The sequence below is a fragment of the Agelaius phoeniceus genome, chromosome 7, assembly GCF_051311805.1.
Source record: "Agelaius phoeniceus isolate bAgePho1 chromosome 7, bAgePho1.hap1, whole genome shotgun sequence".
In the NCBI taxonomy this organism is placed as follows: Eukaryota; Metazoa; Chordata; class Aves; order Passeriformes; family Icteridae; genus Agelaius; species Agelaius phoeniceus.
In genome coordinates, this window is record NC_135271.1 from 43,698,945 (window position 1) to 43,716,387 (window position 17,443).

Here is a 17,443-nt window from a genome sequence, read left to right on the forward strand (position 1 = left end):
CATCCACAGATGGCCCTTGCCCGGAGCAAAAAAACATGTAAAGTAAAAAAGTTTCAAACAGAAGGACTCACACTGCTATAGAGAATACCAGTGTGTGCTATCCTGTAAGAGGTAGGATAATCAGGCACAGTCCTGATTTGAGTGATAAAAATGAATATAGATTGGGCCAGACTGTAAAATACTGTAAATCAACACAGCAGCACCAACTTCAGAGTGGCAGAACTTGGCCATCCTGTTTAATTGACATTTTAAGCCTGAATGAGACCAGCAGATTCTCAGTATCTTGAATAATAATTAGACTGTATCCTATATATAATGCATAAAGAGACACACTTCTCATTCTAGTGATAAAATTTGGTATTTCTGGGAGAGTAGATGTAATGACAAAGAAGGAAATTAACAGCAAATCACTGTGGCTAATAAGGAAGTGTTGAGCCAAAATACTAATTCTCTGCACAGAGGGAAGACAAGCCAGACAGTAGGCAGCAGCAGAGCTGTAGAAGAATTGGCAATTAGACAAATGCTATGTGTACTATCTTTAAAGTACAAAGAAATGATTTGTCTTTGCCAGACTCTGAGGAAGGTAAGCTGACATAAATTAGAAGACATTAATGGATGTTAGTTTCTTATTATTCACATTGGCAAGGTTCTCCATCATCTTCATGAAAATACAAGTATCAACTAGAAAAATGCACAGAAAGTTTCACCCTGTTATCAGAGGCTCCTCCAGACCATCACTTCAAAATCAACCCCTGCAGCAATGCCCAAATGCCAAACAGGTCAAGAACACAGCACAGCTGACACTATTCATCCTGTTCCTAGTGCTCCAAACACATAATGGCACTCCTCTCTCAGCTGTCTGCTCTGCTTGTTCACCTTCTCACCCATAGAAAACCACACACAAAAAAGCAGACATTTATTTTAATAAAGTTCCACTGAGAATGTGCAGAGCAACTCAGTAGAAGGACAGGATATTTAGTCAGCTTTATGCACCAGGGTGAGTATTTGTGATGAGCAACACCTGGAATGGTAATTAAGGGAGTTGCACACTGCTCTGGAAGGCCACTCAACAGCAGGACCACAGCACAGCTTCAGCAACACAAATATTGCAGCACAGCAACATGGGACTGCTGAATGCTCTGTAAAGTCTCCCAGAGAGATGGCACACTGGTCAGGGACAGATGTAGAACAATATCCTTGAAGATTTAAAAAACTTGAGATGAGGTCCCTGAGCAGGACTTGCAACCTAAGGGGATGCTTCTAACACAGGACAGTCATTGTTCTTGCAATGCCTACTAGTTATTAAACCAGATTTCCCATCAGTGATGACTCACTTTAGCTGCTCTGGTTCAGAAAAGTAAGTAAACAACAGCTACAGGTCATTCCAATGGTGTTGAAGGATCAGAAAATGAAGATTTTGGAGTACAAAAGGGGAAGAATAGTGCTTGATAATTGCATGGAAACGTAAATGCTTTGGGGATATTACATGGAGGCAGCAAATGGCGTAAATTTAGAGAGACTGACTGAGGTATTCTGGTAAGCCAAAATACAAATGAAACTGCTTCTTATCCAGATGATCTCAGTTCTGTTTGGGCACATTCAAACATTCCTCCTGTCTGTAAAGTGACACCATGGTAGATAAGATTGTGATGGTCTCGCCCATCTTTCAGGACACTTATGGTGTTAGAGTTTGAGGCTTTTTTGTTTTATTTTGATATTTTTTTAATGAACAAGTTTGGATCCCAGCATTGCTAGAGGCAAGCAATGTATTTTACTATTTATCAATTCATCATTGTTCTAGCAATTGGGAGCCTAGCCCTTTGGATTAACAGCCAAGCTGGGAGCTGGTTAGATGTGGCAAGTGAGCAGATTTTTAAGTTGCCTGCTATGCTGAACTCCCATTTCAGGGCTCTAGCACACTTGCAAAGCAATACAACAGCACCTACAGATCTAACACCGACCTCTCACCTTCCACATGCACACAGGGCTTGGGGAAACAGCTTTGTAATGATGTGCAAATAAATCCATGCATCCTTGTACTATTGGTCATATAGGGGGTTCATGAAAAATCTAATGCCTTATCACAACTTATATCAAAATGGAACATTTTGCAGATGTGAAATAGGAACAAACCCAGGCTGGAAATGGATTCAGTGATAACTGGTTTTGCTTGATGACTTTTATGGACAACCTCAGGTGTAGAGACTTCTAGGCATTCCACAGCTTTGCTGAGTGGTGATGGGGAAGATAAAGCAAACAATTTCCCTTTATCTGAAAATGTGTAAATGAATGATTCAACTGCTATATCAGTTATGATTGCTAAATGGTTCTTAACTTCTATCAATGGCCTGATGAAAGGAATTCATTCTGACAATGACAAATTGTTTTCTCAGGCATTGAGCCTTCATGGCAGGAGAGGATTTCTTATGAGGTGAGATGACACCGTATCAGTTGAATATTGTTCCTCATTACATGCACTGGAGGCATCCAATGATTTGCTGAGCATTTAAGCAAATTGTGGCTTTTCCCTTTGCCTCTCCACAGTGATGTGGATCACCTCTCTCTGCTGAATGCACAGGCTATAACACAATGAGTTGCTCACCATCTCTCCTCTCTCATCCTGTTGCATTTATCTCAGTAATCCATTACAGACCTCACATAATCTGTCTCCAGGTTTTGAGGGTTCCTTAATGTAAATGGGTTTGCTCAAATACATCAGCCTTAATGGACATGCTTTAGGATGATGCATGTCACATTTAATGTATTTACCACATTAATCAGGATTGTTTCCTTCACATCTATTTCAATTCCCCAAGAACGAGAAAACATGAATTTAATAGCTGTTTACTTATTACCCCAGTAAAAACACCCAGTTTTAGTAGTTTGCCTAATGGTGGACAAAATTATTGGTTTGGCAGAGGAGGGTGTCCAGTATTTTTTTTCTCTCATTGGAAACCTGGAACAACCTTATTACAAGCAGAGGGACTGCTATTGTTTTCAGCAAACTTTGGAATAAGACATTAATTTATGTAACTAAGCACTAAGAGTATGTACATTAAATGGCACATTCAGAAATGAAATGCGAAACATAATTTTTCAATTCCAGTGTTCATCAGATCTAGATTTCAGAAAGAAACCAAGAGGGAAGAAAAAAAAAAGACAGATGGCACTGGAGCAAGGATCTGTTGGTTAGAAATGGTTATTGGTATGGATACAGAAAGGCTCTGAATAGTAGTCTGCATTTGTGCTTGTCCACACAAGCAGTGACCACCAGTTTCAAATGATGCAGGTGAACAAACATGAGGAGAAAGCTGAGAAAAGAAAATGGATCTATTTGTGGGAAAAACACACATAAGAACCAGGAAGAAAAGAGGAGCAGAAAAAAATTTATCTGGAGCACTACAAAGGATGAAGGCCCTTGTCATAGAAAAGTCTGCTCATGAAGTGTGTTTTCTTATTATCCTATATATAATTCCATAGTATGGCTACTGTGTGCTGAATAAAACAATATCAGAATACAAAAGCCAAAGTTACAATCTTTAGTATTTGATGCCAATACAAATAATTTTAACAGACATTTCATTTTAAGTCAAACCCACCTCTATCTGCAAAGTTACATGTTCTTTGCTATCAATATATCTGTAAAATTGCTATCAAGGAGCTGGCAGCTTATCTATAAAACTTGCTGTGAAGGAGTTTCCTGGTTTCTACTGAAAATGGGCTTTGATCACTTTGCTGCATATAAAACTTAAAGGAGGGGATTTTAAAACACAATGCAACATATAAAACACTCACTATACTTCCTCTCTGGAACTTGAAGCATCTAAGGAATTCTACCAAATGCTCCCTAAAGAAGACAAATCTCAAAAAAGTTTCTTAAAGAAACAAAAAAAAGTTTCTTCCTTTTTCTGACCAGATTGCCTTTAAATTACACTGCAAAACCCTTCTGAATGTTTGTTCTTGGAAAGCAGAAAAAATGATGATCGAACCTGCCATAAGGCAGATGATTATCAAGAACTTTAATGGATTTGAGCACAGCAGAGCTACAAAAGAATCCCTTGACCTCAGTGTGTGTTTTTGCTCTGGCACAAAGCACCAAAGCCTACAGTGTACTTTTAATGTTGCTTTAATAGTGTGAAAGCCCAGCCCTTTACCTAGCCAGAGACTTTTCAAAACCCTTTTAAGTCTCTCAAGACATTTGCTCTGTATTATCAAGGTTCCCATTTAACACTGGATGAATCAATTTAGAGCAACTGACCTGGACCTCTAATGAAAATTTGACAAATATTAGTTCCAAGTCCTACTTCAAAGTTTCAAGAATTCTGACTACATTTCATCTTCATAATCTTTGCCCAGCTGTGAATTTCTCTTGGAATTCTCCAAACAACAGGGTCAATGCACAGTTAGGTAATTTGTTTCCAGGAACTGTGAATCTTTCTGCTGTGTATTCAAACCCCAGGCTGCCTCAGGGATTTAACTCCCCACACAGCCTCAGTAGGAAGTGCCTTGTGTTTCCAGTGGAGCAGGCAGTACCTAAAACCCCAGATGGATTTTGGATTGCTATGACCAATTCTCCTCTTATCAAGTATTTTCTCTCTAGAGAACCCACAAGAAACTTCAGGTCTATTCAGATTGTTAAAATCTATTTTATTCTTACCAGTGATGTTATTTTGATGAAAAAAATCTACTTGCAGTGCTGCCCCTGATATCCAAACTCAACAGGCTTTTATTATACAATGAATCTGGCCTTTTAGCTCTATCAGTGACATATTAAACATAACATTTGAAACCAGAAGCTTTCCAGTTCAATAAAACAACTCCTTCAGATGAACTGCCCATGCTTCCACTGAATTTCAGTGCTTTAGACCAGAAGAGTTTGATTCACTTATGTTGCTAAGTATGAAATGCCTGCTGGAAACCCACAATGGTAAATAAACACATTCACACATTGAAATGTCTGTGACAAAAAAAGAAACCCTCTTTCTTTTTACTGAAACCTGAGTGTAAATTTAAGAACAGACTTGAAACTTTCTCAGACACTTCTCATCAGCCTGTTTAAGCTGAGGCTGTGTTTTGTGTAAAGCTTGAGTATATCATTAGCAAAAAGCTTATTCCATCCCGACTTGCTCTTCTAGCAAAATTTCACCCATTTGGTGTAACAGAAATGGAAACTAGACCCCAAAAAATTATTATTATCATGCAACTTTCAAACTGGGGTTTGATAAATCACCAAAGTGCTGCTATCTGAGAAAATGGCACATTCAGTCTTTCCCTTCAGCCTCAGCAGAGGTTCATACCAACACTGAAGAATGATATGATTAATTACAACTAAATTTCCTGTTCATTACAGATACATTCCCAAAAAGAAAACAGCCTGTTAATTTCTGTGTACTCAAAAATACTGTTGCTGCATACCCTACTATTCCCATGTGAAGTTGTCTGCAAGAATGAATTCTTCAGTAATTAGCATTTGTTTGCTTGTGCCATGGATTTTTGACTTTTCCCTTGAAGCTGTTTATCAATGAAAATTCTGAATGCATTTTAATTAATACAATCACACTTTTCCAGGAGTAGCTGCTAATTTGAAACAGTAGTTGAAATATGAAATATTGAACTTTTTATTGCTTTGTTCCTCTCAAGATGTCTAATTATTATATTCTCTATGTAAAGGAGTCATCTGTAACTGTCTTGTAAGTTTTTGGGTCATTGTGACAATGGGGAAATTCAAGAGAAATAATGACACTTCTACTCCCTTGGGGGGAACAGATTCTTTTTCTTTGTGAAATGAAAGTACCTTTTTTTAATGTTTACATGGGTGCAATGCTGTCAGGAGCTGCTGTACCTGTCTGAGCTGGGGAGTCTGCCATGACATGAAGAGGAAGTCAACATTTTCATCATGCCTTTCCTCTTAGGTACTTCAGCATTTCCCACTTTCAAACACAACTGCTTTACTGCACAGGGCTCGAGGGAAGAGCTCTGAGCATGACTGGGCTTCAAAGGGATCCTCAGGGGTCCTTGGGTCCTTGGGTCCATGGGGGTGGCAGCACTGGCAGCATCTCTGCTTCCTCACTGACACCACAGCAAATGCATCCGGGGCGTAACACATTTTAAAACACTTTCAAAATGGTTTAAAATATATTGAAGAACAACATAGCACAATGTAATGACTGCTTCATATGGAAATGATCATGTCTTCCTGAGATATATGAGGAGGGAATTTGTATATAACTGGGCACTCTTTCTTTCCCCTCAACTGAGCAAATCTGAAGAGCCAGCATAATACTTCAATTGCTTTAGATCAGCAACTGACAATTAAAGGCCTAGCAACTGGTATTTTACACATTTTTTGATTCATACCCAGGAGTATCTCACGGTTAGAATGTGCTGAACCAGAATTGTCTCACATTGCACCTACCTAGAGCACTGTTATTACCTTGTTTATTGGTTAACTGGGCAGGACTGCTGTCAGTTTAGTTATTTTAGTGACAGCTACAGAAACACATGCTTTTCCTGCTGCATAAAAACCATTTTCCCTGCTTAATGATAGCTTTTCTACCATCCATTCAGCTCTAAGTCTGTTTTCATAAAACCCAGTAGAATAAATGCATTAAAATACAGCAAAAAAACCCACAGCAAACTTTGTTTTCTGGAGAAATGGCCTTAAGCTGATGGAGAGTGGATTCAGGAATTAGTTAGAAATTGTTTACTTATAAGGGTGGTGAGGCCATGAAACAGGTTAGTGAGAGAAGCTGTGGCTGCATAGAGTTTCAGCAGGGGAAAAAATCAGTATCTTCCTATGAAAACTTTTGTATCAGAAAAATGCCAGAACCTCTATCAAGGAATTTTAAACGCATCTGACAACCTGCTCCATAACCACTATGTCCTGTCAGAGACTTGGATTTGGTCTCTGTGAGAGGAGCAAAATATTAATACTCTCAGAAGCCACCAGAACTATCTATTACAGGATGCAATAACAAATAAAATATCAAAATATAGCATTTAGGCCTCAGCCACAACCACCAATTACACTGATGAACAACAAGGATACTCTGGAGTCTTTTTACAGAAAAAAAAACCCCAAAAACTCTGCAAATAATTGTTTGGTTTTTTTTTTTTTTTCAGTATCTAGATTAAAAAATTGAAACATTTCACATAATTCAAAGTAAAAGCTTTGAGCATATTTGGTATGGAGGCAAAGTAATTATTTCAGTATGAAAAAAAAATAATTTTGAACAATCTTAGGTGAGGCATTCTCTGCTGGGCAATTTCTGGTAACACAAAAGAAGTCCTTTATGTACAGCATGAGAGGCATGAATTTCTGTTTGTGAATTTCTGCTGGTGCCTACCACTGACAGAATGCCCTCAGAGTCCTACACTGTACAAAGTTCTTGTTATTCAGCTGTTGTCATGGAGCCAGGTGATGGCTGAGTTCTCAGAGAGGGAAGAGTTTAGGGATCTCTCCTTCAGGAAACACAGCCAGAGTTTATTTGTCTGAATTTGGGACTGAAAGGGCTGTACAAGTCAATGAAGCATGCAAACATTTTCCTACTGCCCCCACAAGAAATGTGTTTTGACATGATACCTCTGCTTGGACCTGCTGGGTTGGCAGTACCAGTGAAATGAAAGAGATTCTGGCAAGAAAAAATGGAATCAGCTTTTAACTTTTTAATGAAATTTTTTATTGCAGCCTCTATCTGCAAAGGGAACTTGCTAAAGGTGATTTTTCCTTGTTCAGTCAGTTGTTTATATTGGTGACACACTGCTGTAATACAAACCTCACATTTCTGTTTTGTCCTCCATTGCCTATTAGATATTTTGACAGGTAGTAAAATTAAAAATTGCTATGTGCCAGTCACAAGGCAGGGTTGATGGTGCTGCCCTTCCACAGCAAAGGCAACTTTATTTTCAATAACAGCTTTAAAGTCAACTTTATTTTCAATAACAGCTTAAGGTCTTTTGAACGGACACCTGTTGCTGCTCCTTGTGGTTTAGTTTATCACAGCAATTATTCTGCTATTTAAATTTTATCCTGAATTTTACTAGTTCAAGGCCAGATGACAGAGTTACAGTATGTCAGTATTATTCCCACTGAAAGTGCCATGCACAACATCCCTTATGCTAAGCCACTGTGTGTAACCCACTGCTCTTGGAGGCTGAAATGATCTTTCATAACCCAAGGCCCTCCAATCAAACATTGCATTGACCCACAGTTGTAATGGTGTGTACTCATCTCATGTATTTGATGAAATCTGGCTGTTTAGGAGCTAAATGAAGGCTAAAGCTGACATAAGGGGGCAAACAAACAAAGTAATGAGAATTAAACATGTCTTTTTTGCAAGAACTGACAGCAATAAAATCCAGCGTAAAATATAATTCTGTACCTATCACATGACTCTGACATGTAGTCCTTGTCATGGTGTCCTCCTCTTCTTCTTGCAGGTTTTCTGTGACTACTTTAGCCTGTACACAGTGCAACAACAAAAGTGAAGAACATCTGTGACTCTGTTTATGTTGCTTCATGACAACTACAGAATGTTTTACAGAAATAAATCACAGTAAAGTTACATGGCAGCTGAGAATGGAATATATAACCTGCTTTATTCTATGATTAATGTCCAACGATAACAACTTTAATTTCATTCAAAATCACAATATGCAGCAATGAAAAATACCCTTGGAAGATGCACTTCTTCAAAAGAAAAACCTAATATATGGTGTGGTATCTCTTTAGTTCAGTTTGCAAACACTGAACTTTGGCATTTTTATTTCCACCTCTGTTTAAAAGCATTTATTAGCTAGACAGAGAGAAGAAATTCATTTAAGAATGCAGTGCACTCTAAGAGCCCCTGTGTGGCATTCAAGTTTGTGTAATTCAAACCCCTCAGATATCATGGGTTTTTTCCAAGATGTATCCTTGCCCTGTCATTCTGCACTCCTATTTCCCAGGTGTACAGATAATCTGAGTCCCTCCCTGGCACACAGTGAAATCCCCCTCCCTCCATCATGTGCCATCAGTGGCCACCATTCAGTTTCAAGGACATATTTTTCTGCCATGCTCCATAAATCAAACAGGAATAAAGATACTTCCATGGTGATGAGAGGAGAAAAGGCAGCACCACAGAAAAAACTGCTTTCAATATCTCAGGGATCTTAAATTATTTGCTAATCACTCTCTGCTGTTTTAAACTGCTTACAGCATGCTCACGATAACAAGAGCACATTTTGTGATCTAAACCCCTGGAATTTATCATCATTTGCATGACATATCTTTGATCACAATGTAAATCCTGCTGGCTGGGTTACACAAGTAGCCCTGTTGACCTCTTGTGAGCAGCCTTAGTATAACACCAAAGACTTGCTCTCCAGATTTTTATAAGTGCATTCATCATCTCTTAATCCCAGGCATTTGATTACATCTTTTCTTTCTTATGAAATGCCTCTCTTCAGGCTGTGGAAAATGAGGAGGTGAGTGTTCATTTGGCACCCAGGTCCAGGTGGAAGTTTCTCACATTTGCACAGAGCACAGTCAGGTGCTGCTGTGACATTTCACAATATTGGGATAGATCCCTGGGTGCTCCCCAAACACACAGACTGAGCACACAGAGTGCCACACACAGCTCCTGGTGCCTTGGGTTTGGTGCCACATTTCTACCTCACAAACTGAAACCTGTGGCTGCTCTAAATCACACTGGGCTGCAATAAAATCACAAAGATGAAATGAAGCAGTGCAGCACAAAAATGATTGTATCTCACCTTAAGCTCCAGCCAAGGACATGAAAAAGTACTGGAGAACATGGAATATCCTTGGTGTAGGCTGAAGTGTTATGTATTTCTGCTGGCTGGCCTTTAGAGCAAAGTGCTTTTTTGATGAACACTAACGGGAAGTGTATCCCTCTGAAGGTGAATGCACAAGGCCACCAGTGGTGGAACACTGCTTTTTCCATAAATTCTGTGGCAGCCCAGCAATAACATCCTTTGCATGAACAGAAATCAGAGGTAATTGGTGCATATGTTACGGTGTAATAGTGCCTCAAGCCTTTACCTGGCACATCATAAGAAAAGTGATTTAATCATCAAAAATTAAATAGCTTTTAAAGGAAAAGATTGTGCTAGAAAATTAATGTTAGAAACTGTTCTGGCCAGGATTTAAAGCAGCAGTATATATCTGATAAGCAGTTTGGAAATACAGCAGCTTCTGCACTGAACCATATGACTGAGTGCACTTTGCATTGTTCAGAAAAGAAAAGAAATCTTCCTGGTTTAGGGCTTTTAAAAAGATTTATGCTGTTTTCTCCAAAAGCATTAATTTTGTCTTTTTATGAGGAAAAAAAAAATGCACAACAGGCCATTCTACTGGATGTGTCTGTTTTCAGTCACAGCTATCTCCCAGCCCTTTGCAATCTGCTTCAAAGTAAGCAGACACCAAAGAATAACTGGAAATCATAGTAATAAGATTCATGAACTTTGAATTTAAAGACTTTGCATTGTTTTTCTTTTAGAAGTTTGGAGGACAAGATGAAATACCACATATTGAGGAATCTTAAGGTATATCTCTTTCATAAGTTAGCATTAATAACTGTAAGCACGTTTAAAATCTCCTTATTCTGGATGTCATCAGTCTCTTGGCACTAGATATTTCTTTCAGGAATTAAGTGCCACAGAAAACACAATATGAAACTCAAAAAAATGAAATATATAAATGTAACTTAATCTTCAGAAACCACACAAAATACTTTGTAAGAAAAGAGTGTATGGTGTAGCAGAAGTAATGCCTTTTCACCATGACCAACATGTCCTTAAAAACTAAATAGTATAATTAGCATTTCTCCATTATTTATGTACATTAAGAACAATCTTTGTAGTTCCTTCACAAAATGAAGTGTGTTTCTTTAAGATATACTTCAAAGACTATTATTGCAGCATTTAGAAAGACTTCACAAAATGACAGACAAAAAGCACAGCAAATTATTGCAGCATTAGAAAATAATAAGTTAGAATGAAATTGTAGAAGCAATGTGTAGAGGTTTTGTACTTCTGTACAGTGAAGAAAGCTGTCAGGACCATATTAAATGGGGCATAGTTAAACTGAGTGGCTCTGATAAGGGGCTCTGCTCTGCTATCTGAGTTCTAGATCAGTTGGATTGAATTTCCTGCATACTGCACATTTCCAGACTTTCATTCTCTCTCTTTCCTTTCAGTGACACTACAAGGACAGCCTTAGATATGCTTATAATTTGTGGTTTTATAATGCAGGAGACATCTACATTTTCAAAGAAGAGATGATACCAGAGGAGTCAGGAGGAAAGTTTTCCAACACATTCATTTTGCATATGTTCCCTGTAAGTTTTAAAAAAAATGACCTTGCATATGTTCTCAGCAAAGACATCTGTATTAAATAAAAAAAAAAAGAAAAAAGAAAAAAGAAAAGAAAATGCCTGAATTTGAAACTATGTATGGAATGTCTTGAAACTATGTATGGAATGCCTTGACCTCAAGCATCCCTAACATCAGCCCTAAGCTAAGAGTTTTTTCATTTCCCATTTCAAAGCTTTTTGCAATGTTCCCAGAGAATTTGTATTTGAGATTCCCCCAGCTGTGTGTGCTGCACTTGAGTACCTCAGTTCTATCAGAACAACAAAAGGAGCAGCCTCAGCTTCAGAGCAAGTATTATATTTGACACAAGTTTTCTGGCTGTTTGTTAAAATTGTGGTTATAGTTAATAATAACCATAATAATATGGACAAGGCAGCTATCTCAGGAATGAGGAAAGAATAGGGTTAAAGCATTTCTGTTCTCCTTGTGCTGGACTTTAAAACATCACAGGGAAGGTCCTTGCTAGGCAAGACACTGCTCATTAAATTCTAAGGTTAATTAAAAGAAGCTTCACCAGGAAGGGCACCCCTTCAGCCTGACTTTAGGTTACAGTCCTGGACTCTGTGTGAACACTTCTCAATGCAGTAAAGTTAGACTCCAGCAGCTAACAGAAAACAGGATTATTTTTCTTCTATGTTACAACATTCCTTCTCTCTGAGTAAATTAAATTATCAGGTACAGTTAGTACCTTACTGAAGTATAAAACTAACTACAGGCCCCTAACAGGGAGATTTTTAATGGCACAAAGTGAGATGCATGTCCAATGTATGTTTTTGCTTTTGAACATTTCCTCTTAAATGACAAATATTCCCAAATGTGGCCAAATAATTTGCCTTTTCCACATCAGCAGTGTACTTTTTAGGCTTAATGACCTCTGTAATGTTCAGAGGAATGTTCAATACTGGCATGCAATTTTAAGGGAAAGAGTTAAAAATAAAATAAAAAAATAGTCCTATCATTTCACACTACAGTATGATTATAGCATCATTGTGCATGTATCTTCACAGGAATTGAATTGCCAGCAGAAGCAGTAGAATCTTCATGACTATCTGTATAATGTGGCCTACAGCCAAGCTGCCAACTTTTGTATTAATTCACAATCCTCTAGCTACACAATATCCTTCTATCTTATATATAAACAGTTATTATCCTGTTTGCCCACAATGGCAATAGGAAACACATCCAGAAGTTAAAAAGAAGGTAATAATGTTTTCATGTACTGAAGCACTTACCAGGGTCTGATTCTGCATTTCCATATCAGCTTTTGTGTTGCTGTTTTTCCTGTGGTTTCCTTGAGAGCTGATAGAGTTGCCATGAAGAGAGGAGCCCTGGGAGCTGCCCTTCGACACACTCCTGTAGGAAACATTATTTGATCCACTTTCTGTCTGCTGAGCTGCTTTCTTATCAACTCTGCAGGTAGAGAGTGATTCCTCTGATAAATTGCATTGCCCTTCTTCAATCACTCTACTTTCCCATTCCTTTAATGTTTAAAGTAACCTCTCTGTATCTTTCTGTCTCTAGACCTTTGAGTGATAAATGTTTCTAACTAGCCTTGATCAAACCTGTCACTTGCAATTTCAGGTAGTATATCAATTTAGCCTTTCACATGTGGTGATTTATATTATATTTGGGACTGCTGCGGGGCAAACATGAAAATAATATACCCATTGCTAAGTTCTTCTGTGACCAAAGGTTGTGAGAGCTGGAAAGGTAATTAATTCTGACAAGTTACCAAATATGTGTTTTCTGGTTACAGTACAGGAAGATGGAATACATTAAAACATGTACCTAATTACCCTCTATATTTACATGCCATCTGCCTAGATTCTTGATTTCTGGAATCATTTGAATTATCAGCTTGGATGTAACACTCCTATCTTTAATTTCAAAGACCAATGGCTTGGTTAAAGTAACATGAACAAAATTATCATCTCATTGTGAATGCTTCTTTTTTTCCTGTAGAGAATAAAGTCCAAATTGTGCACCTACTTTTTGCTACTGTGCATTCTTAGCACAAAAAGAACATACAATGAACTTCACATCTGGGCATCTGTAAAGCTACACGGACATCAACACATCCCAAATTGTGTTCTGGAGTTTTACCTGTTTAAAAGCTCTCTCATGAAGCTGTCTTTTGGTGAGTAGGCAGCTGTGGTAGAACCTCTGACTTGTTCACACTCCATCTCACCAGGAGAGTCTTGGGAAGGCTTCACAATTTTGCTCTCCGTGGCTAAAATGTCACCATTGTCAGCTTTCCTGTTAATCTGATTTTCTATTTCACAGTGCTGCTCAGTTTTCTTCTTTTCTTTTCTTCTCTCTAATTTTGCCTGCTTAATTCCAAATCCTGAAACTTTTATATCCTTTTTTTCCACCTTAGTTTTAGGAACATCAGTCTTCCTGCTACTCAGTGCTGGGAGCTTACTCTTTCGGAAGCCAAACCAACTGGCTATAGAAGGCCCAGTCTTTTGCTTGGTCTCCACAGTGGGGGATTTGGTTTGTCCCTGACCCTTTTGCACATTTTCTTGAATGCATAACATGACTTTCTCCTCTATGGTGGGTTGCAGAGATGGAGAACTCAAAAGAGCATTAACCTTCTCAGAGGTTTCTGCTAATTTTAAAGACATTTGCTGTCTTCGTGACCTTGTTGCTTCCAGTTTATGAGGACACCTTACTCCATCAAAACCTTGGAAGGACAAAATTTGTTTGGAAGATACAGTAGCCGAGGCTTCTAACTCCAGTTCTGCTGAAAGAACACTTTTTTTACCTAGAGCTTCATGCTTAAAACTTTCAGTGCTTTTTTCACTCTGCACAGATAGACTGCATGCATCTTTCTGAGAAAATGGTTTGCTTCCATCACATTTTGATGTGCTGTGAAACTGGTCTACTCTTTGAGATGATCTGAAGGGCAATTTGCTTGGGCTTCCATGCTGGCTATTGCAACTACTCATATTTCCAAGAGAGCCTTGTCTAGGACAAGAATTTTCTGTGGGTTTACTAGTATATAAAAGAGCCTCTGGTGTCACTGCTGTCCCAGGAGCAGCCTTGATCTGAAGCCCTTCCACGGCTGAGTTCTGCCTCGTTAGAGAATTCCCTCTGTCAGAAGTGTTTGTGATGATCTGAGTCCGTACTTTCCCCAGGCCTTCAGTCCCAGGGGCAGACGGCTTCTCCCCTGTGTGGATGCTGAAACTCTGACTGCGAGCTTTCGCTCCGTTCATGCCCAGAGCCGGCTTCAGGTGCGACTTGCTGCCAGAAGAAACAGACCTCTTAACTAATTTGTTTTCTAATCCATCTCCTCTGTCTACCACCAAGTTGCAGCTTTCATCTGAATGAGCTGATGCTGTATCCATACTAAGCCCCACAGCACAATTATTTTTTACTTCAGCGTCAGACCTGGAGTCCTTTAATTCCACATCCATTGCACCTTTGGTGCTTACACACACAGACTCACTTTGCTTGTACTTACTGGAGCTCCCACTGCTTTTGGAAGCTGCATTTATGCTGTCTTTTTCCTGCTTCCCTGGTACAGTAGAGCTCTTGCGGAGAAGCTGGGGAGATTTGACAAATAATTTCAGTCCTACAGGGAGACGGGTTTTCACTCCTCTCTCATTAGAGTTTTGAGAGGCGTGCGCAGCATTGCCGGCATGAAGCGGCGTTGACGGGAAATTGTTTACCTGAGATAGCAGAGGCTCACTTGTGCTCGTCGTGTGACACTGAGGAGTTGTGGGGAGAATGTTTGGCATCTTTTGTAGCTGATCCAACCCACTGTCACTGGAAATATTGTTTTTGTTGGAATAAGTGTCTTGTGAAGGAGTTGTTTCCAGTGATGGACAGCCTAGAGAAAAGGACCTGGCTGTTTGAAAATCTGTGCTGGAATACTCACGATTCCTGTGGAGACCCACCTGATTAGGGTTTTTTGGGCAGACTTGCTTTGTGGAAACTTTGGAAAGTCCTTGGCATGCACTGTGGGATTGCTGAGATGTGCATTTATTTTGCATAATTCCTTCTGCATTTTCTTGAAGGTAAGATAATTCAATTTTGGCCCCAGAAGATACATTTTTTGCTTGCATTTCATGACTAGATTGATTATGAAAGCCAGAGTTCACAGTTCCTTTTAATGGAGATGATTTCAGTACATTTTTTGCTGTTTCAGTGGGACCAGCTCCTCCTAACTTTACTGCTAGAGGTGGAGAATTAGCATAATTAGGCCGAATCAACAGGGATGTTGACCTGCCAGGAGGAAGGGGTGGGGATGGAGACCGGGCTTCTACAGGAGCTAAATCACAATGAAAGTCTCTGGTTGGAGGTTCCCCATAGCTACTGGGCTCTATAAGGTGCTGAGGCAACAGTGGTGATGCTGGACTCTGACTCTTTGGATACTTTGCCCCATCGGCCCTGCCAGGACGTTTCAAGTCAGGCAGGGCATGGGCAGGGGGCTTTGGAACCTGAAATTCGACTTTTGAATCAAAATGACGAGGTGGGCTTTGAGCCTTTTTGAATCTTGAAAGCTTTACAGGTGGCAGAGCAGGTGATTTCTCAAGGGCTGTGGGGCCCACTGACAGAGCTACAGGTGCCTCCCCACTCTCAGTCATCAGAGTTTTTTGGGGAGAAAATTTACCTCTGCTGGGTATTTTAGTGACATTTGGCTTTTGATTGATTCCTGCATGCACAGTGGAGCTTGAACTGACCTTGTATGATGCATCATACACTGGCTTCACTAGCTTCTGTCGTGAAGCATTTTGCTGTGTCACCCTCCCACAGCGTGAAGATTCCCCACAGGTCAGGGGGACAGCTGTATTTTTATTCCCTGCATTATCTTCAGGAGTATTTTTCCCAGTTTCATCTTCCTGTCTTTCTGAAGCAGAGTAGCTTCTAGCATTGGGTCCTGGCTGCATATCAGTTCTTCCCTGAGGTATAAGTTCAGTGTATTCTGCACTGGACGTAGTTTGTGGCTGGTTGATTGAAATCTCATTTCTTGTTACAGTGACAACTCCAGTTTGATGTGAGCTGAATTCAATTGGCTCACCATCCTTAGCATCATATATTACTGTAATGCACTCTTCAGAAGAGGTCTTCTTTATAACCTTTTGTTGTTTAATGAAATTACATGGCTTGGGCCTAATGTCTGGGTGAACAGGTATCTGGTTCTCTTCTTTGTCAGTAGATAAAAACTGAGAATTCTCCGTGACTTTGAACAAGTCAGAGGTCTTTGTATACTTCTCAGGAAAGGGAGTTGCTAATAAATCTGAGGGACTTTTCTCATCACTGCTTTCTATATGCAATTCATCCAAGACTTCATTGTCATCAGTGTCTGAAAGCTGAAAATTAAAGTCCTTCCAGCCTATATTAGAATGGCTTTGATTTAACTGTAACTCAGGCAGCTTTGCTCTGGTGCATGATTTTACTTCTGCCTGAAACCCACTGACAAAACTAGTCAATTTCTCAGGTCTTTCCTTTGAATTAAAAAATGGACTTCTTTCTGGCAAATGTTTCCTGTTAGGATCCCAGTCAAAGAGACTGTCAGAAATGCTATGAGTTAATTTGTTACAATAGGTCCTGCAGTCTTTGCTTGGAACTTCCTGCAGCAACAGTAAGGATGAAGAGTCATCATCTGCATCATCATGGGAATCTGAATCATAAGAGAAAGTTTTGTTGTGCTCAATGCAAACACTTCCCATTTCCATTGGCTTACAGTGAGTCTGTTCGTTATGGCCTCCACACTTAATTCCAGGGGAATATATTCCTTCGTTGGAGTTCATGCAATCTTTGTAACCCCATTTTGATATTACTGAAGGTGGTTCAAGTAGTATTTTTTGCTCCTGCAATTTTTTCAGCCCTTCTAAGATATGGTTTTCCTTGATACGAGTTGGAGGTAGATCATCTGCAGGACTTGAGAGGTTGCTTGGGAGCGAAGAACCAATGCTTATTCTTTTATCCCATCTCACGGATGACTGTCAAAGGAAAATAAAAATCACTTGTGTTACTCACAAGTGCTGTCAATAAAAGTGTTACCATTTTGGTAAAGAGATAGAGGAGTTGCATAAGGGCATTCCATTCCATTATTTTCTATTTA

General features: G+C 39.3%; 1 protein-coding gene across 8 annotated transcripts in view; it reads right to left on the reverse strand.

Moving 5' to 3' along the window:
* Positions 1-17,443, reverse strand: part of NCKAP5 (NCK associated protein 5) — a 381,602-nt gene that overhangs the window by 41,197 nt on the left and 322,962 nt on the right. For 6 of the 8 annotated variants that reach the window (XR_013183102.1, XM_077181707.1, XM_077181703.1 and 3 more), the window contains 3 exons: positions 13,477-17,321; positions 12,606-12,783; positions 8,382-8,460 (listed from right to left, as the gene is read on the reverse strand). Coding sequence is in view for 7 of the 8 variants with exons in the window: in XM_077181707.1 (XP_077037822.1) it covers positions 8,382-8,460; positions 12,606-12,783; positions 13,477-17,321 (4,102 nt within the window). In the remaining variant the exon portion in view is untranslated. The remainder of the gene's footprint in view (positions 1-8,381; positions 8,461-12,605; positions 12,784-13,476; positions 17,322-17,443) is intronic. The other 2 variants (XM_077181708.1, XM_077181709.1) reach the window with 2 other exon arrangements.